This window comes from Ictidomys tridecemlineatus, chromosome 7 (genome assembly GCF_052094955.1).
Source record: "Ictidomys tridecemlineatus isolate mIctTri1 chromosome 7, mIctTri1.hap1, whole genome shotgun sequence".
NCBI classification, from domain to species: domain Eukaryota; kingdom Metazoa; phylum Chordata; class Mammalia; order Rodentia; family Sciuridae; genus Ictidomys; species Ictidomys tridecemlineatus.
This window is the reverse complement of record NC_135483.1, coordinates 130,231,732-130,253,834: the sequence shown is the minus strand read 5'-3', so window position 1 is coordinate 130,253,834 and position 22,103 is coordinate 130,231,732. Positions and strand designations below refer to the sequence as shown.

The following is a 22,103-nucleotide window of genomic DNA, read 5'->3' as shown; positions in this document are numbered from 1 at the left end:
CTCGAGTCTCGCCGTCCGCCGGCTCCGCGCCGCACTTTTAGGCGAGTGCGGAGGTCGAGGGCGAAGTCAGCCCGGAGCTGCAGCCCCCGCCGGCCGCCGCCGCGCGGCGAGAGGGAGTTCCCAGAGCGGCCGCGGCCCGGGGCCCGGCCGGCCCCCTCCCTGCGCCCTCCCCCTCACGGCGAGGCTGCCCCGCGCCGGCCGCCCGCTCCCGCCGCGATGATCTTCCCCAGCAGCAGCGGCAACCCCGGGGGCAACAGCAACTGCAGGACGCCCTATCGCAAGCAGGTGAGGCGGCGGCGGGGATGCCGCGCGGAGGCCGGCGAGCCCCGCTTTACAAAGGGCGGCAGCGCTTGGACGGGCGCTGCTCCTCCTCGGAGGGACCCGGCTGGGCGGTGACCTTGTTTCCGAAAGAGGCGGCCGACTGGGACGGCTCGGGCTGGTGACCTTAGTAGGGGAGATGCCCTCACCCCCGCCGACCAGGGCCGGGTGGGACGTAGGGGAAGGGGAAAGGGAAAGGGCGGAGAGGTGGCGAGAGCAGAAGCGCGCCGGGCCGGGGGCTTCGCCCAGCCCTGCAACAAGTTTGGGGTTTTCCTTGAAACCTTTGTGTTCAGAGGAGTACTAGAATAAGTCGTAACGTTGGTTTGCAATCTTCACTTGGAACCTCAAAGAACCTGTCTGATTCGTAGGAAACCCGGAAGACGTGTGTGTGTGTGTGTGTGTGTGTGTGTGTGTGTGTTCGCGCGCGCCCCCCTTCTTATTTAAAAAAAGAGAGAGAAAAAGAAACAGGAACTTCTACTGTCACTTTCTCAAGGTTTTCAGTTTTCAGAAGCACAGGGAAATCCTGTGACAACCTAGTTGCAGAGATACTGGGATAAGCCTGAGTCATACACATGCCTTTTCCTATTTTAATACCGTTTCATACATTTTTTAACAGATTGAACTCTAAAGGCACTTCAGTGGTTAGATCAAAATCCCCTGCCAGGAAAAGGAGTGGAGCTTGGAGCTTATAGTTGCAGCCTTTTGTTTTGTTTTTCACCTTTTTTTTTTTTTTAAAGGTTACTGATTCCATGTTGTGAGCCTTTCAACAGTAGCAATAATAAAACCTAGCTTTAAATTATGTAAAAAATGTGCAGATATGTTTAGAAAAGGTTAAACTGATTTAGAGGTCAGTGGCAAAATGCTTGTTGAGAAAACAAAAACAGGATTGCATGTATTTTTTCTTCAAAATAAATCTCGTGTCTACATCCCTCTCCACTGAGACAAATCAATTAAGTTATCATCCCAATAGTGATACCAGCGAACTGTGTCATTTGGTGCAGACTGTGGTTCTATTAAGATCATGACTGATGACAGTGATGCTTTGCACCTTCCTATAGACATTCACAGGATGATGTTTGGTTCTTGTTATCAAAGTAATTTTCAAAAAGTATGTGCTAGCATAAGCATATCTGCAAGCATTTGGGGAATGTCAAAAAGTCATGTTTTCTAGTCTTTGGGTTTTTTACATGTTAACTTTCCTTTAAAAAGACAGTAAACTCACAGTGTGGTCTGTGTGCCCTACTTTTGCAAGTCAAAAGAACTTTTACCAGGGTTAAGAAGTTCCTTTTCATTAAAAAATAAAATCTGCATTGGTGACTTGGCCAATGTATATGCCACAATTGTCAGGATTTGTAAACAGGCATCTCTAAACTCACTTCATGTGACTTCATTTAAAATAAGTACCCTCAGATGCAGCAACTAAGATCAACTTGGTAAGTGAAGCCAATTTACAATAAATATTCTCCTAACCCCTCCTCTCTCACCCACCTCACTCTACCTGAAAAGATGGCTAATTATGTTAGGGCCTTGTGTATTCATTTATTTGTTGTCAAAACCCGGCGGGGTGTTAGCTCTGAAATGGGAAAAGGCTCTGAGGGCGAGGCCTTTTGCTGTGAGGGGCTGGAGGTTTTGTGTGTGGAGGGGGGACAGCCTGCTGGCTGGAGCACGCTGATAAGATGCTCTCTTTTCACAAGGCTGTCCTTAGATTCAAAGACTAAAAGGGCTGACTGAATCAGAAAAACAAACAGACTTTCTTTTTTCTATAGGCAAAGAAAGAAATGAATGTGTAGGCATTATACAGACACAAGACCCAGGGTACCAGTGGTATTTGAGTCAAAGGTTTCTTTTGTTAGTATTTAGCCATTCACTGGAAAAGCACACTTCCAGCTCAGGGACCTGGTTACCATGAGTGACTTCATGATCTCATCCTGGCTTAGCCTAAATGGGAAGTCTAATTAATGCTTTTTGTAAGATTTTGTGATGTTAAGCTTGCACCTTGCAGTTCACTTAGTCTTTTCATTTTGATGAAAGAATTGGCAATTTTTAGGTATATAAAGTGGTTTGATTTTAATATAGAAATGCATAATCAGTCATTAGAGCTGATTTCTAATAATTTGCTTGAAGTAAAAAATTGAACTGAATGTAAGGAATACATAAAAATAACCTTTAGGGAAAAATGGGTCCAAATCCCTTTTATTATACATATATAATAGTAGAGGCTATCAACCATTGAGAACCTTACTACCTGCTTGTTGCCGTTCTAAATGCTTTCTGTGTAGTAACTGATTTTGTCATCTGGAAAGTCCTATGAGGCAGGTAATATTAGTATTCCCATTTTCCAGTTGACACTGAAGCGTGGAATATATAACTTGCCCAGAGCATATACAACCCAAAGTGCAGAGCCAGAATTTGAAACCTGGTCATCAGGCCCTTAAATCCACCACCCTACAACTGCCTGCTCATGTGTACATCTCAGTAAAAACTCATGCCAAATTTCTCTGTATTGTTACCTATAACCCTTCTAGTCTCAGGAGTCCAGGTTAGGGATTTCTCCCACTCTTTGTAGGGTGAGAGGCTTCAGGTTTTGAGACGGGAGGTGAAGGATACAGAGAATATATGATCTGGATATATGGTCTGATGTTTAGAAGAAGCATTGAGGTCAAAATATTGCTTTAGTTCATGGTTGTACAGTTCTTAAACCTTTTTACATTTGACATATATAGGAGTCATCCAGTTTCAGTCATAGCAGAGGTGGATGGTGCTCATCCCCCTCCTGCCCCCACATGGTGTAGTTAGGGCACCAGGAAGTACTCATCTCCAGAGTCATCTGGGATGAACAGGATTTTCCTGCATCACAGGCCTGTGAGCACTTTGGACATACACCTGCTCAGCTCAGGTCAAAGGAAGATGCTTTTGAGTGGAGTGATAACCCAGTGTCAGTATCTAGATGAAGTTTGTTGGTTCAGGTTTCAGTGGAGAAATGTGTTCATCCTGTTACTGTTGACTATGACATTGAGATATGTGATGTTCCTTAAGTAGAAACAGCCTAACTATATGAAAACAGCACCCAGCCCCCAACCAAAATAAAAACCATTTACTAGGACTTTTGTAGTTGTGAAAATATTTTAGTGTTTTGAAAGGGGAGAAAATTTTTATACTTAAAAGCATTTAAATATAGAAAATGGATATTTTCATTTTTCTTTTATATTAGTTGTCTTCATTTCTGTCATTAACTATTTCTCTCTTTGTTTCATTACTTCTATCTTGAAACTGCTTTCTTCAGATACTTGACTAAGTGAGGTCATACAGTTTGACTTTTGCAAATTGCGGCATGCAGCAAAGTTATTTTTTGTTTGTTTGTGTTTGTTTTTGTTTTTGTTTTTTGCTAAATAGTACGAGTCCTAGTGGTTTACAGTGAGACTTTGGAGGTAGCACAGTGAATGTAAAAATTCTTGTGTTTGTGTATGTGTGTGCGCATGTGTATGTATATCTTTACAAATGGTCTTGCTTTCTAATAGTTATACTTAGTAAATGTTTCTAACTTCTGATGAGTGAAGTACTTATCTTCCTAGTTTAAGTACATTTACATAGTTTGCTGCTTTCTTGAGGATTAACTGGGTGTAGCTGCACGTGAGGAATTCAACAGTGATTCAGTGTCTGGCCTTGCTTAGAGGATGACATACAAAGCTGTTGATTAATCCTCTTCAAGCAGTTTCTGTTCGCAGCAGTTTGTGTTTAGTAGATTGGGTTTTGTTAAAGTTTGAAGATTAAAGTTGAGCATAGAAAATATTTGAATGAACAATCCCAATTTGTTGTTTTTTACACAAAGGTAAACATATTCAAGCCACAGAGATTGGAGGTTTAGGGGGAGTAGCCAGAGATTAAATTGGTATACGTAAGTAGGTCTTCTTTTCTTATTCATCATGCTCTTTCTGTGTTTGGGATTCAAGGTGACTAGCTTTTAAGTATCTATCCATGCCCTTTTGGAAAGTATAGAATTCTTCCTCTGTGACTGCATACTTTTTCTGCTGGGCACGCCTTTTGGCATCTCACTGCATTTTCCATAGTTCACTTCAAATACATTTCTAGTTTTTTTCTTCTTTTTTAGAGACTATTGTCAAGTGGGCTCACCAAATATTGGGAATATTTTTATTCTTGAACACTTTCTTGTTTGGTTGGGGGGTAAGGATCTGAATTCTCCCAGATTCTGAGAATAAATTTCTAAAGCACTCAGCCAATAAACTATTTTTTTTTTTTTAGTATATAAGTATGAAATCCCCTCTCCACCTCAGTTATGTTTAAATCTCATGATTTCCATGTAGAGAAGGGTCTGGAAATTAAATGTGCAGTGAAATTAAGTGGCATCATTGGTGAAAGTCAGGTCTCTGGGGGTCAAGGACTGGCTCCTACCCAGAAGAAGAGAAATAAGCTGTCAGGAACAGCCATAGCCAATACACTTCCCTTTACTTGGCCTCCCAAAACATTCGGCCCACGGGTTGGCCCAGACTTCAGCTTTGGGAATGATAACACTGCAATTTATTAGTGGTGTTGTTTGTTTCATAGGGTTGTCAGAAAACACACTGGACACTGAGTAAAATTTGAATCTCAGGTACACACACACACACTTTTTTTTCCTTTTTTTTTTAGTGTAAGTATATCAAATATTTTGTCATGCTGAGTATTTTTATTTTTATTTTTTTTTTGCTGAATCTAGTAACACTTTCTCAGAGAACCTAATTCACTTTTTAGAACTAATCATAAAATAGCCTATCAAATCTGCCATTCTAACTTTTTTCCACTTAAAATTTTGCTTCTTAGCATATTCCTTAAGCCCTGATGATAATGCAGATTTCACTGTTTATCTTCTTAAGGCATTTTGGTCAATCTAACTGGAAGACCCTGGCTTAAGTAATGGCTCTACCCTTTGCCTGCTTTTCCACTTAGCTTCCCTAAGCCCCAGTTTCTGCTAAGTAAATATAATAATGCACACTTCACAGGGTTGTTGTTGTTAATCCTTCTAAGGTGTTATTATTATTAATGTCCCCATAGAGCAAACAACAGCAGGTGGTCCTAGGAGACTCTGTGTGGTCCTGGGAGACCTTGAAGCAGTCTCCTAAGAATGGGCCATGTTTACAACCTCCAAGAAGAGACTGTGTTTAGAATGTGGGCTGCCTCCAAGGGGGTAAGTACCTGGAGGTTGAGAGTGAAGTTCTCAAGTGCATTATAAGAAAATAACCAAAAGAACGTGGAAAAGTGGGTCCCCCACTTTTGAACAGTTATTCATGGAGTATGCTCTTGTTGCACATTTTGCCTTCTCTTAGGAGAAGGAAAGCTCTTCAACTCCTTTTTCCTTTTTTTTTTTAAAATGAAAATATATAAATGCAAAAGGTAAAAAGAGCATTAATCACTCCTAGCTTGAAAAAATGTTACCTTTTAAATTTCCTTGAAAATGGACAGATTTAACTATTGGTACTATGCATTATTGTTTCCAGAATTCCTTTCTTTGTCTTGTCTGTTTAATTTTTAAAGATGTCATCTTTGCATTACTCAGAAATAATCTCTTTCTTTCTTTCTTTCTTTCTTTCTTTTTAATTCTTGGACATCTGTAGGTGTTTGCTAGGTGTTTGTTTTTAAACTTGCATTTGTACAGAATGCTTTGTTTAACACATTCTAAAAGCCTTGTAAACTTTAAAATAGGATGGATGTCCTGTAGAGAGGTAAGAAAGCTTTTCCTGGAATCTAGAATTAGGATAAGGTAAAAACAATTAAATGGGGAAACTGAATTCTGGATCAAATTATGAAGCAGTAATATGCAGAGTAGTATCCTAGTAAGTAAAAATCTGTGTCACCCCCACTTTATTAATTTAAACATAGTATATTTCAGAACAATAAAGTATAAATTGAATAAGATTATTTGGGGTTTGTTAATTATGTATACAAAATAGGTTCAAAAATGTAACTTTAAAAAAAGTGTACATTAGCCAAATTATATTGTTATTATACAATATATATAAATTATATTATGTGCATGTGCTAATATATAGCAATAAATCCCACCATTATGTACAACTATAATGCACCAATAAAAAATGTGGAGAAAAAAGTTGTAAAGAAATAGGCCAAAATATTAACAACTGGTTTCTTCTGTTGTGGAATCACAAGTGACTACTTTTCTTCATTCCTTACATCTCTTTCAATTTTCTAGTACCTCTTGCCTACAGTACAGTGAGCCTATAGAACTTTGGTTTTCAAGAAGACAAAGTGGGAAACAAGTCTAGAAATTTATATTGTCTTTAATGCCTAAAAATTGTGGTGAAACCATAAGAAATTCTTTCTTGTTGAGAATCTCAAAGAGTAGCGTGAAGTTGGGTGCTGTGTACATGCCTGTGGTCACCTCTACTCGGGAGGTTGAGGTTGGTCCATGCCAAAAAAAGGGGGCGGGGGACACTACTTACTGCTTGTTTCAAGCCTGGATTTTAAAGTATGATCCTTTCTTATTTTTTATGATTTTCTATTATTTATGCTTCCTGCAAACTTCTATGCCATCTTTTTGGAAATTATTCTGATAGATACTCTTTATATTTACTAACTTATATCTTTTCCTACACTTACACCTATTTTAAACAGGCCTTTTAAACTCTTAAATCAGTGCCCTGAAAATGTTTTTTATTTTTTATCTGTATGGGTTGGTGAGGGGCAGTACACTTATAAATATGATATTTTATATTCTAGATTACTTTTCAGGAGATTCACTATTTTAAATACTCTAAACATAGAGGAATTTTCACAATCATCTGTTTTTATTGGACTCACAGCTACATTTAAATATAGTAGTTTCGGAGACAGATACCCTCCCCACACACATATACACATTTAATTTCTGTATTAAATGTGACAGACCAAGACTGTTCTACTTATGTCAGACTCCTTTGGCTGTATTTTGTTATGATTACTCATGAGTTTCTTCATTGCAAAACTTCCTTTTTAGTTTCTAGTTTTTTGAAAAGCAGTGTAGTGGGAGGTGTGGCTTCTTAGAGGTGCCTTTAATTTGTGTGGAACAATGAGTAAGAAGTACATGATAATAGATAATGTCTGCACTGCAGAAGCAATTGTTAAGTGTACAACCCAGGGGGGAGTTTCAGGCTTGAGGGGACAGGAGGAGAGGGAGATGGAGAAGGGAGTTGAGGAGTCAGTGAGAGAAGAAAAGAAGAGTTGCCTTGTTAGGTTCTTTTTCTTTTTCTTTCTTTCTCGCCACCCCCATACTGGGGATTGAACCCAGGGATGTTCTATTGCTGACTTACATCTAGAGTCTCCCCTGACACCTCACCCCAGACAGCTAAGTTGTCCAGGCTGGCCTTGAATTTATGATCCTCCTGCTTCAGCCTCCAGAGTAGCTAGGATTGCAGGCAAGAACCAATGACCCAGGCTTAGGTTTTTATTTGCTAGTTGGTAGAGCAGTTCACAAAATCTACAAGTCACATTGTTTTGGATCTGTGAAGGTTGGGAGCAGATACATAATCTCACTCTTTCACATTAACTCAGACTCTTAGATCACAGGTTTTTCTTCCTGACAGTGCCATAACCTAGCATTTCTTTCTGTGCCTTGTCTCTGCTTTTTTTGAGAACTGCTTATGAAATGGCTTTTTGGAAGATCACTTTTGACCAACTCAACCCTACCTGTACAAATATTTAAAAGGCTTCTTTTTTTCTACTTTGTATTCTCAGTTTTATGGGTAAAATGTATCAAACACTCCAAGAGAATAGTTTCCTTTCTTTGATTTACTTAAAGTTTAATAGAAACATTGTATTAATAGTTATCAAATTATTGTATATAGTAACTTAAGTGGTCTTTGAAACTGATGTGAATTCTTAGAAAGTAAACTGGCAGGCAGGGAGGTACTGTTGCTTGTCAGGGGAGAAGCTGGCCCAGCAAGTGGTGAACTAGCTGTTGAAACAGCTGAGAGGCTCCAAAGAAGGCAGTTAATTGCAAATGCACCAATTTTTATGGATATTTGAGTATATGAAACCCCTAAAATTGAATGTAAACTGTTTCATACATTGACTGTTTCTTGGGTAGAGATTCATAGCTTTTAACAGTTGATCCAATGGGCCTGTGTCCTCCAAAAGATTTTGTGCCTGACTGCATTTGGAAAAGAAGTCCAAGATGATGCCAACATTTTACTCAGGAGATGGGAGGTTGTTGCATCATGGAAGGTGAAATTTCAGTGGAATGAACATTACAGCAAAAGATTTGAAGATAGAAAACATGGACTTTCTCAGGGGAATTGTGAGTAATTCAGTAATACCCTGCTGGATGCAGGGTAGATATTGGAGGATGGAGGACAATAGGATTAAACTTGCTAAAATGGATGAGAGGAGAGCCCGAGTTTAGAAACCGTCACAGTTGAAATAAAGATGTAGAATGCAGTAGTGGCAGAGTGATTGTATTAAAGGGAACAGAGTCAAGTATGTACAGAAAGAATGGACAGGATTGGGCTGGTGACTTATTGATTGGGGATGTAAGGGTTTTAAGAAAAGAAGTTCCTAAGTTTCCAGTGTTAAATTATTGGGAAAACGAAAAGTTACTGTAACTTTGCTTGCTCTGGGCTCAGTGATATTCAAGAACCTAGCCTCCTGTTGCAGAGATTTTACTACATTTTTTAGATGTTAAAATAAATAGGGGAAGGATTTCTAAATTCTACTAGTAGTCAACATTCAGGCACCAGGAATGCAAAGTGTCCTGCAGTGTCCAGGTCAATTTCTTGTAAGGAAGAATTGTCCAGCCTAAGTGCTAATCATGTTCCTGGTGAGAACCACTGTAGGAACTCATTTTGGATCTAGCAAATGTGTTGTAAACATATGTGTGTGTATGTGTGTGCGCGTGTGTGTTTCCTTGGATTTGCCTTGAAGTCAGTGTGTAGGCTGTCTCACATAGGTACATGTATTTTTCACTTTTGCCCTAGATCCTGATATTCTTTGGAATTAAATATACACACAACAGATCTCTTTCTTGATAATAGGTGTGTCTGTAACTGCACAATTATCTATAACATCCATGGCATAGCAGGTGCTCTGGATAGGTCAAAACCTCTCCCATCTCCACAGGAATTGGGCAGAAGCAGTGAGAGTGCTGAAGGGGTGAGAGTATCTACCCTATTGCTATGAAATAGTTTTGGGGGAAAGGCAACAAGTTTGGTTTGACCTTTTAAATTTGACCACACAAATCACGCATTACTCTTCCTCATTTACTATCCCAGGCAGAAATTTTAGTAAGCAGTGAGACCTGTAGAACTGGAGTCCTGGAGAGAGAAGCATTGGGGATAGATTAAAGGACTCCAGAGAGAGGGGTGGTCAAGAGGAGAAGTGTCTTGAGGAACACAGGTTCTATCCTGGAAAGGCGTAGCATGCACCTTTGGCAAAGTGGGGCACAGAAATGACAGCACACCGGGAGAATCCTGAGTCACAGAAGCCAAGGCAGAGCCCTTTCAGGGATAGGTGGTCATCTTTGTTAACTATTGCCCAGGGGTCAAGAAAGACAAAGGTCCAGTGAAAGGCCATTGGAAATATTTATCGGAGGTCTTTGTATGCCTTTGAAATACAGGTTTCATTAGAGTACCATCATATGAGGGGGCAGCAAAGTGGGTTAAGAGAAACCACATTCCAGAGGACTTAAAGAGTAGATGAGTAACGGCATGCTGGAGAGTGCATATAATCTGCCTGGGTTTCCCAGTTATTGTGGAGGCTGAAGTAAGATAGCTGGCAACACAGGAACCACCTCAAAAATAAAAAGTGACAAAAAAGATAAGTGAAGAGGGCGTGTCTTTGGAAAGTCTGATGCCAAAAATGAGAGTCCCTCCTGATTAAAGAGCCATAGTCTGAAGGCAGGACTTTTTAGCTTCTGAGTGGTTGAAGGTCCTAGGAAAAAAGGGAATAGTTAGAAACAGGTTCTAGCCTTAATAAAGACTGATGGGGAATGAAATCTACCAAGTTATGCTACATCTATATACAAATATATCACAATGAATCCTGCTGACATATATAATTACAATTTAATAATAATAATAATAATAATAATAATAAGATGATGATGATGATCAATAAAGTAGAGCAAGCAGATGGTGGAGGGAGGAGAGAAGGGGAAAGGAAGGCACTGAGGAATGAAATTGATCAAATTATGTGCAGGCACAAATATGGTACAATGAATCCCATTACTTGTAATGCTCCAATAAATTTTTTTTTTAAAATTTAAAGGAGAGATTGAGGTAGGCTAATCTTCTTTTAGTTGTAGATGGACACAATATATTTATTTGTTTATTTTTTAATGTGGCGCTGAGGATCGAACTCAGTGCCTTACACAGGCAAGGCAGATGCTCTACCACACTGAGCTACAGCCCAGCCCCAAGGTAGGCTAATCTTACAGGAAGGGAATCTCCTCAGCGTTTTCTGTCTGCGATAGGGAAGGAGAAGATGGGTTATGTCAGAGATGGTGAGAAGGAGGGGGAAAGCAGTCAAACTCCTCCTTTCAGAGCTTTCATTTAAGTAAAGAGGTTAGGTCATCTTTTCAAGATGAAAAAGATGGGGTTCCATCTTAGGGAGTGTGACTAAAGATTTTGAAATTGTTCTTAGGAAGTTGGTGAGCATTCAGAGATGAGTAAAAAGATGAGTGAACCGCAGTGAGGGTGCGGCAGGCTGAGTCAGCAGGATACTCTGACCAGCAGTCAGGGGAGCGGTGCTGTACCCCATATAAGCGGCTTATATGGGGCTTGGCATTGGTAAGGTGAGAGTGGTGGGAAAATAGAGAGCCTTATTATAAAAGTTAAGGAGACCTGCAAAAACAAGAAAGTTCATGACCTTTCAGGAATAGGGAGAGGCCAGAGGAGGTTCTGATAAGATACAAAGAAAAGTCCCTTGGACAAAGGTAGGGGGGAAAGGCATGTCAGTTTGAGATCAAATCTTGACGGTAGAGTAATTCCAAGACCTTTACCTCTTTGATCCCCAACACTGCAGAACAAATGATAACTTGTCGGATATTTTGAAGGATTAAATGAGCTAATACATATATGCCTGTCTGGCACCACCTAAGAATGCAAGTAGTTATACTTATTAAAATGTGACTTGCATAGATTATGTCTCCATATAATTACTGTTGTAATATTTGTGTAAATCAAGTCATATTTCAAACACACTTCCACCACCGTGAACCACAGATCAAAAAGAAAATTTTTTTAAACCTGAACTATAAGCTGAAGTTTTAAAAACACTATCAAACCATTGCAAATCATCATAAATTGCTATGGAAGATAAAAGGTGGATGTAGATATGGATCTCAACATCACTTATTATTTCTATGACTGTGAGCACATTTCTTAAGACTTTCTAGTACTAATTTTCTCAGTGGCAAAACTAGGGCTCTTAGTTACTTGAGTTTTTTTTTTTTTTTTCTTTTGAGGTGGCTAGATGAAGTCATATGTATGACAGAACATGACACAACCCTCCTGGCTAGATACTCTGACTTCTCCCTTCTTCCCTGAGGTGTCTCAACAAAAGTCAGTTGACACTACAGAGGATCGTGGAGGACAGGTCAAGGAAATCCTACAATTACAATAATGAGAAAAGGCTGTAGTCTTTCTTTTCACAGCAGAAAATATTTTGTGATAAGAAAAATCAAAAAGAAAAATTCAGCCTTCCTTGAGAGAGTAGAAATGATTCTTATCCAATCTTGACTTCCCAGACTTAAGGGTTAACCCAGTTGATGTGAAATAACATGCCTTACCTTGACTTGTAAACACTGTGGGGATGTTCCTAACATTTCCAAAATGGATGCTCTAAACTGTGTTATGAGTGCTGCTTCTTTTAGCATCTGATTTTAAATTCATGAAGTTTGTTGTTTAAAGCTGTTTTTCTTTCCCCAAATTATGTTTACTAAGATACTTGGGTTCTATTAAATGTTGAAAGTGTTCCAGGAATTAAAATATTCAGCTTTCAAAGAAACTTGGGAAACACTACATACTATATACTATTGCCTAGGAGAGTAATGGTATAAATTAACAGAAAAGTCTTTGAAGTCCTGCAGTAAAGACATTTGTCCAACTTTGTGTATTTCATTGTTTTCCTTGAATTATTTGATCATGGAACCACTTAATCCTAGAATATTTTCTAACTGTATTCTTGGAACAGTTTGGGAAACATTTACTTAAAGGAACCTTTTACATTTTGGAGTTGGAAGCGGTATTTGAGGTTGTCTGATCCAGCCCCTTTAGTTTTCCCAAAAGGGATTAAAATCCAAAGACATTGAGTGATTTGTGCAGTCTTCTAGCCTGTGGAGCCTAGGTTTGCTGACTCCACACTGCCCAACTTACCATCATCTTGCCTTTCCAGATATTCAACACTTCACATCATTGTTTTTCCAATGAACTCTAAAGAGTATATCTTCTGTATCTTTAAAAACAATGTCTTTGATAGGACTTCAGAATTGTTTTCATGAGGGTTTTGTTTTTGTTTTTAATCATTCTCAAATCAATCAAGTAGGCCTTTGGCAGTGGTATGTTCCTTATGATCTTCCGACAAAATTAACTATTGTTGGTCAACTTTTACTTCTCTTTTGCTTTTAATTTCTCTTAAGATCAATTTTCTTGCCTGTTTCATTGCTTCTTAAAACATCTACCAAATCAAGATAACTGACTTGAGAAATCAATCTGTTTAAATTATCAGTGATCTGGAAAACCCACACATTCTAATTATTAATGAGTACTCTTTTGCCTTCTAAGTTAGTTTTCTTTCACATATAATTGGCTGTGGGTAGACACATTTGCATATTTTTTAGCCCCTTCCTGCTTGACTTATTACAGAATGCATAATTTACTCTGTGGTTTCTAGGTGTAAGTTCCTGTGCAGAAGAGACCACAGTTAAGACTTTATAACCCGACTTGCTGAGGTCCATCTGGAGCATACTACTATGTGTTCTTGAAAAATCTGAATGACAACTTTATTGCTTTTTCTTATAATTGAGATATTTTGGATACCAGTTGTTAACTTGTAGCACTTTTCTTTTTATTTATTTTAAGGTTCTTATTTGTCTTAGAAAAGTAGTGTCTGTCAGAGACCCTCACTACCTGTTTCTGTGTCTACAACATGAAATTTTGCCTTGTATGAATGCTATGACACAATAGTAGTATTTGGGATGAAGTGTCTGAAGGAATGTCTGTTGTGTCATGTGTCATCAGACAAGAAGCACAGAAAAAAACAAAACATTAAAAAAAAAGAAAAAAAGAAGTATGGAATGTTATTACCAAAAAGATCAGCTCTTCTCAGTAATCATTTGGGAGGTTAGGATGTCTCAGCATCACAAAGCTTATACATAACAAAGCTAAGACTAGCACCCATATGTCATGTTATTGCAGTTTGGTCCTTTTCAAACAAATCCAAGTCAGATTATTATTCACTCAATCAATATCTTAGAGTCCATTCTGGTCCAAGCACTGTTAGCTCCTGAAGAGAATAACAGTAATCCTGTTCTCAACCTTTCAATCTCATAGGGGCTATGGAACAGGGACATGAAGAACCATATAAAGCATAAATGAATGCCACAAGGTTCACATGTTTAAGAACTGAGAAGTAAGGACACATCTAACCTCTAGAAGTCATTCTCCAATTGACCTGAATTTAGATGATTTTTTTTTTCAGGAACATTTGATTTGATTCCAGGATAGAAATAAGATTCTCAGCTGATTGTATGTGTGTGTCTGTGTGTGTGTGTGTGTGTGTGTGTCTGTGTGTCTGTGTGTGTCACTCACATGCATATGCATGCATGCATGTGTCAGCTGCCCCCTTAGGGTTACCCTAATATTTAATTGACTGTATTAAACTGCTGATTAAGGTATGGAGGCAGTGTAGAGAAGAAAAGGAGCTATACCTCCCATGTTCTTAGCATTAGTTTATTGCTAAATTTGGTTCTGGTTTTAAAAAATGATGTAGAAAAACTAGATAACATTAAGAGGGATTCAAGCAAAGAAGATATTTCAGATTCTAAGAGTCTTTTCCTCTTTCATTGTCCTTTAGTTAATCATATGAAGTAGGCTTGGAAAGAAGTACTTGTGGAGTTGGGATTATTGGCAATCAGGGGAAACAATCACTAAGGTTTACAGAGGAATTACTCATGCATTTCATGGACTATCTATACTTGGAGTCAGCAAATGCTTTTCTGTGAAGGGCCAGATAATAAATGTTTTAGGCTTGGCATATCATACAGTCTATCATGGTTACTCAGCAACACCTTTGCAACTCAACTCTAAAGCAGCCATAGATGGAATATGAGCATGGCCATGTTGCAATAAAACTTTATGGACAAAAGCTGGCTATGAGCAGAAGTTGGCTGATCTCTGATCCATGGTATCCTTCTTTCTTTGTTGGCTCTTTTACCAAAAGGTGCACAAAAGGAATTGAAAGAAAACAAAACCCAAACCATATAATAATGATACTTATTAGCCCAGTCAGTATAAGATATGCACAGAATCAAACCATGTGAAGGTGGATCTAATGTATAGCTTTGGTCAAAAGGTTTTGGTTTGGAGTCTAATTTTGTCTAAATAGTTATTTTGTTTGGTTCTATTTGGGAAGCCATTCTTCATGTATCTATGTAATCAATTCTACTTTGGTTATTTTTATTTATTTATTTATCTATCTATCTATTTATTTATTTATTTATTGGTACTGAGGATTGAACCTAGAGGTGCTTAACCACTGAGCCACATCTCCAGCCCTTTTTATTATTTTTTGAGACAGAGTCTTGCTTAGGGATAAGACTTGTCCTTAATTCTGAAGTAATGAGAAAGAGAGCCATGAAAAACAAAAACAAAACAACAACAATAAAAAATCACAATCTTGGAGCAAAAGTAATTTTTTTCTTTAAATAATATATCTTGGCAAAATTTGTGTTTTACTAGTTACCCAAAACAACCTGGTCTAAGTCAACTACTGAATTACTTATGTATTAGTTGCTGGGTATGCATAAAGTTCCACAGAGTTTCTTTAACAACAGAAATGGAAACATTTTTTGCAATACAGGTGGCTAGAATTCTGAGATCCTGGTGCTGGTGGGGCCAGAGTCTCTCTGAAGATACAGGGACAAGGTCTGCTTTGGCCTTCTCTCCTGGCTGCTGGTAATTAGTTGGCTTGTGGCAACATAACTGAAGCCTTCACATGACAGTCTCACATTCTTTCTGTGTGTCTGTCTCTATCCAAATATCCTTACATAGGTATATTAGTCATATTAGATTAAGGCCTCAGTTTAGTTTGATTACCTCAGTAAAGACTCTGTCTTAAAATAAGGCCATGTTCTAAGATACTAGAGGTTAGAACTTTAATCTGTCTTTTTGAGGGGATACAATTCAACACATAACAATCTAGTACCAGACATTCATTTAGTTTAGAGAAAATTCATCAATTTGGCATCTTGGTGAGTCTGAAAAAAAAGCCAGAAAACTTAATGACTGCCTTGTGGCCACCTTAGCTTCCATAGTAGAAGTATGATGCTCATGATATAGTAATGCCCTGTTGTATAAGAGGTATAAGCAAGTTTCTGTTTTGTAGTTGTCTTTAACTTACAAGATAGACCGTATGCCTTTACAAAAATAGTTTAAACATATAAATAGATCTGGAAGAATCTACTTCCAACCATAGCCCACAAGGACCCTGAGAATTTTCTCTGACTTGCTCAAGTCTATACCTACCCTTACAGCCAAGAGCTCTGCATTGGTCCCTGAATTCTCTTTCCTTCCACTTCTCCCAACGTTTTTTAGGCTATCACAAGTGGCTGCAGAACTTTGTCTTCCCACCCTCAAGGTCACATCCCTCTGGTCTTTAATTCAAGGTCTGTCTCTTCCAGGAAGGTGATTTCTGAGATCTCTCTTTTCTTCTCTTCCTATGCCTTCCTATGTCAAAACCATGTTCTGATGTGATTCTTTTCATCCAACACATCTCACTTTGGGTGTGTGTGCACATGTAGTGGATAAGCAATCATGCCTTTGGTATTGAGAAGGCAATGGGTTGTACTACTATGCATTAAAGCATCTAGCTACCTCTGGGAGTGGGCATGAGTTCCTGTATTTATTGGGTAAGCCGCTCACAACAGGGAGGGTCTTGCCCATTTCTGTTTTGAAAGCTATTTTAGAGCTGTAGTTCTGTAAGAATGTGAAGTAGGTATTAAAATTTAAGATTTTGAGTCTTATGCAAGAATTTAAATATATGCATATGTTCCATTACAGGTGTCTCACGTTTGTTATTCTAAACTTTCACTTTAAAACAAAAGAACAACAGTAACAAACTTTATGTTTTTTTCAGAATTTAAAAAACGCATCTCAGATGGCATTTTCTTTTTTAAAAGAAAACAGCTAAGTTAGTAATTTCCCTTTACAAAAGGGTTCCTCCTTATACATAATTGTTGCTTAATCACTGAGTTTCTCTCTAACCTTTTGTTTGGGTGTGTTTCTCATTACTGACTCGGTATTGGAGCCTCTAATTCCGTGAAGCATAGTGTTGGTATATTTTATGCATATTTTGTGGGCATAGTATTTGCTGATTTTATTCTTAGAGCTTCTTTTAAAATCCTTTTTCTTACTGAATTTAATACATGGATCTGCTCAGGTTGAACTTTCCAAAGACACATCCAGTGTGTGAAATTAGGCATAGTTATCAGTCATTATTTCAGCAAGAATGTATCCACGTCTGGCAGTGCGATGTGTCACAGAATGCACTCATAAGTGCTCTGTACTTTCTGCCCATAATGAAGCCATTGGTTTTTCCAAAACAGCCACTTTCTGAAATTTTTGCCACAAAGTCACATTGAGACATGTGTGAAGTGAGCACATGTTCAATTGACTGTCTGAGTAGAAGCAAAAAGGTCTTGTGACTGCAGCAGGGGCACCGCAGAAGGCCTTTCTGGGGGAAACCATCCCAGCAGGCAGGGTTATATTTGTTTTTATGTAGAGAAGTATGTAGAGTTGTTAACCTAGAGCTGGACATTGAACTCTCTACATGTCAATTAGTGGGGAATTGCAAGGCCTCACATCTGAGGGAGGGTTGGTTAGAAGTGTCAGATCAAGGAAGCAGAAATTGCTTGGATAAGCTGGTGCAAAAGAGGATCTGGAGGGTGTGGTCAGAGAGAGAGTGCAGTTTTAGAACAAGGAGACGCCTTTTCCTTACTGACTGATGAAGGGGTCAAATGTCATCTGGAAGAGCAAGGGACTTGATGGAAGCTGTTTTGCAAGGGGCACAGAACACCCCGAGGATTCAGATTTGCTATAGAAAACATGGGATGGACCTTCATATAGAAGAGATACCAAGGCCTGTGAGTTTCAGTGACATGCTGTGTTGGTTCTACCCTTTACAACAGTGGTATTTCCTGAAGTGTGGTCCCAGGACCACCTGCATCTCCTGGGGTGCTCATCAAAACTGTATATTATTGGGTCCCTCTACAGCATGCATACCCAAGACTGTGTGTGTGTGTGGGGGGGGCACATTTTAAGGTCTGCAGATGATTTAGAAACTCACAAAAGGCTAAGGACCAATAGGTGAAATATTCCTGAGTGGTTGCTCTGCTTGTTTGAATCTTTCACTGATGAAGAATGAATAGTCATATAAAGCAGTGATCTTTTAATTCCAGAGGTGATGTGGACAGAAAACCTAAATGAACTTGTAGTAAATAATGAGAGGATTCATGAGTAATTCAGTCAAAATTAGATCCAAAGAAAAATTGGGATACTTTGTTAAGGTTGGTATCAGAAATACTAATAGTAACATGTTCCTTGGAACCTTGGTCTGCCAAAATATGGTCTAGTTGGGGTGATAATCCAGAGCCATTCTGAGTTTTCTGCAGAAAACAGTTTCTGGGATCAATCTGTAGATATGCTGAGTCAACCGAGGTGCCAGGGCCAGCCATAAACCCCAGGACCCAGATGAAACTATTTGAAATCCAGGATAGGAAAAAGCTTTTTCTTTTCCTCTTTTCCTGTTAAGTATTTGTGATGTAATTTTTCAAGTAACTACTGGGGGATGGGGGACTGTATGTTTGTTATGGGGTAGGAGGATCTGTGTGTCCTGTGGGGAAGATGTGGCAGGAAACAGAGGTTTCTGAGACTCTCAGAACCCAAATACAGTGACAGATGAGAGTGAGTTGCCATTTCTTTCTTCTGTAGACCCTTTTCCTATACTCACAGTGGGCAAGATTGCTATTGAGAGCAGAGAAGAAAGATTCCAAGGTCCATGCCACTGCAGAGACTCCCCACACACATGCACCCCACCAGGCTGGCCACTGTCCAGTCTAAGTGGCAACCAGACAACCGTGAGCATCTCTTGGCACTGTCTCAGCTTGCTTAGCCTCTGTCCACAAAACTTGCCAGTTAAACTTGCTACTGGTATTTTAGGACAATACCAGCACTTAGTGATTAAAAACTCTTGCTAAAATGTAGAGATTTACTCAGTTCTTATTCATCCCTCCTAGTCTATAAAAAGAAGTATTAAGATAAAAAAGAATAGTTACTATAATGTAACCTCACTCACTTCAGCTTTTTCCCCATCATTACAACCACCCCAACTCCATTTACTACAGCTAATAACATTTTGAAAATTTTGACTTTGATACAGACAACCATAATACCATGTGGGTCTTTTGAGTAGCTAGTAGGCAAAGCAGCCAGGAAAATAAGGAATGGGCGCTGTCTTAGGATTTGATAAACAGACAGTGAATATCTAGTGATCAGATTTGTCAAACAGCAACTTATGCACCTTATAGGAAACATGCTTGTCAATTCTTGAGATGACATCTAGCTGGAAGGAATGATGACCTACGCAGAATATCAGTTTGCTTTCAGAAAGATACCAGCATGCCAGAAGATAAGCACAAGTTAACAAAAGGGAGTTTAAAAGGAATAAATAATCATAAAATCTTGCATTTAAGTGAAAAATACTGGGAGAAATTTAATATAACTCATTGTATGAAAAGATGTGGGTATTTAGTGCCTTAGTTTGCATTGACCTAACAAAAGAGATTAGGTGGCTTCTCAGCAATAGGAATTTATTTCCCACAGTTGTGTGAACCCAGCATGGTTGGCTTCTAGTGAGGTCCCTCTTTTGGTGTACATAGTGGGACTGTAGTATCTTCACAACAGCTACAGAACCGGGTGGGGACAGGAGAGGTGTCTGTTTCATAAGGACACTGATCCTCTAATGAGGGCACTACTCTCATGACCTAAGTACTTCCCAAAGCTCCCACCTCCTAATTCATTGACGATCTCAATTGGAGCATATGAAATGTGGGGACACACAAACATTCAGTTCATAATAGTTGGTTTGATCATAAATAAATGTTAGCCAACAAACTGATTTAGCTGGTTAGACCATAGTTTTAAGTATATTAATAAAATTATAGTGTTTAGATTAACAAATGAAATCATCCTACTATATAGACAAGTTCTAGTCCAAAAGTTCTTCTTCAAGATGGAAAGTTTGAGGTCAAAATGCATTTTTCCCCCACAGAAAAATTGTATTTAATGGTAACCTAGTCTTTTGATGGACTTTTTGAACTGATAATGTCAGCTTAAATTCTGAATCTCTTATGAACAAAGATTTGTTATACTAGAGGAAGAGAGTATCTTTCTTGCTTCTGAAAATCATAGTGAATGATGTATATTGGATGGCCTTTTGTATCATCTACACCAAGCTTGAGAATAATAAAACCAAATTGCTACCAATGGAACTTATGCACATCTTTAAATGCCCTTCCTGATATCTCCACTGTCTTAGGTGACAGCAGCCATAAAATGGAAGTGGGGGATTTTAAACAGGAACTTTAACCCAAATATGTGTGTGTGGTTAGAAATTCAGTTCATGAAACTAACCCAAGTGATAAAGGTCAGGAATTATGACAGTTTGCTGTAGACCAGCCTTACCATGATCCTTTCCTGGGGAGTCAGCTTCCTGGGTTTTTCCTGTCTTTCATATCATCTTACATTTTTGAACCCATAGGGGTCTTTTCCTTTTCCCTGCAATTTTCTCCATTTTTTTCCCCCTTTAATGTGTCTATGAAGAGGCGCCTCAGAGTAGGAGGGGAGGGGAGGGAATGAAGAAATCGCTTTATGTATAGGTCAGTTTTAAGATTAGAACTGGTGGTGCCTGCACTGGCAGAACCCTCCTAGCCATCTGGATGCCAAGTTTAGTGATGCATTGAGAAAGATGGACTCGAGCGTAGGTAACACTCATCGAGCACTTCCTACAAGCTTGACATTTTCCTGAGGGTTCAATAGTTGTTAGCTTTATATAATCTTCGCATCAACTCTGAGCAAGATTGGAATAAATGGTATGGTTCCTCACTGTAAAGATGATAGAATGAGGTTTGGAGGTGTTAAATAATTTGTCTAAAGTCACTTTTGAGGGAAAAGCCTTGGTGGCATCTGAACTCAGGCAGTCTGATTTCAGAATCCATCCTTTTGACTCTCCTTGTTCTTAGAAGTCTTCCAGGTCAAAGAAGTTATTTGGTTATTGTTATTTGTTTGGAGGTTTAGAGCAGTACCATTGGATGATGATGTTTATCTTCAATGATTTAAATTTGGATAAAAGAAGGGAAGACTAGACATGTTCTGTATTGTAACAATTAGAAAAATTTTATAAATAAATTGGGAGAACATCTGCTATTTTCTGAGGACACTTTAATCTTTTTAAAATTGATGACACCCACAACCTCCCTGTCATAGAGAAAAATCTTACTTGAATAAGATGACTGGATGAGCCACAATTTGTCACTGGCTTTAAATAGGGTTAAAGAATTTGTATTACAACTTAATGGGTTCTTGTGTGAAAATAATTATTTATGCAAGCTCTGTGATTACACAGCTAAGATTTTTTTCAAAAAGGATTAGGAGAGTCAAAATAACCTTGTACAATAACCCTGTATTCAACCCTTTACAATAGATTGAATAGAGTTCACCCAAAATTCATTCCTAACCAGAATTTCAGAATGTGATATTATTTGGAAATAGCATCATTAGTTGCAAGTGTAATTAATTAAGGATTTTTAAAATAAAATCCAACTGGATTTAAGTTGGACCTTAAATTCGATAACTTGTCTTTTGAACAAGAGGATGAAACAGAAGACCTTTGCAAACATAGGTAGAGGTTGGAATTTGCCTTCATAAGATGAGAACAGCAGGACCCACCAGAATCTTGGGAAGAAGTACAGAAGAATTCTCCCCTAGAGTTTTCAGAGGGGATGTTGACCTGCCAACACCTTAATTTGACCTGTCTAGCCTCTTGAATGGAAGAGAACAAATTCCTTCTGTTTTAAGCTACCCAGTTGATGGTAACTTGTTACAGACCTCACAGAAAACAAATATAGCCACTTTCTACTTTCTCTTCGTTTATATGTAATCTTTAATTTTAGAATAGCTTAATGTATTTATAGTGTTTTAATTATTGTATAAACTGCAAATCTTAAGTTTCCTGATAGAAACCAATCATATTGAGTTGTATTAAGATAACTATCCTTATTAACAGGACATTTTAAAGAGATGTGGTACATTTCAAGGAGTAGCTTTTTTGAACTTTATGAAACTCTGCTAGAGTGCAGTTCCTCTGAAAGAATTTTGTCAAACCACTCAGATGATTCCACTAAGTCCTTTAAAAAACTTCACTAAGGTTAAAAATCAATTAAAAGGATTGGAGTGAAAGTGTCATTTTTCAATTGAAATTCTAATAAAGCGAATCCTGGCAAAAATGAATAACAACTGCCCGACCAG

At 38.5% G+C, this 22,103-nt stretch overlaps 1 protein-coding gene across 10 annotated transcripts in view; it reads left to right on the top strand.

Annotated features, from left to right (window-relative positions):
* Rbms1 (RNA binding motif single stranded interacting protein 1) overlaps positions 1 to 22,103 on the top strand; it is a 205,220-nt gene that overhangs the window by 79,844 nt on the left and 103,273 nt on the right. Inside the window, exon 1 of one of the 10 annotated variants that reach the window (XM_078017471.1) lies at positions 151 to 285. The exons of 8 other annotated variants lie outside the window; for them this stretch is intronic. In XM_078017471.1, the coding sequence (XP_077873597.1) occupies positions 217 to 285 (69 nt within the window). In that variant the 5' untranslated portion in view covers positions 151 to 216. Of the gene's footprint in view, positions 1 to 150; positions 286 to 22,103 lie in introns of those variants that run through there. One more of the 10 variants, XM_078017472.1, reaches the window with a different exon arrangement.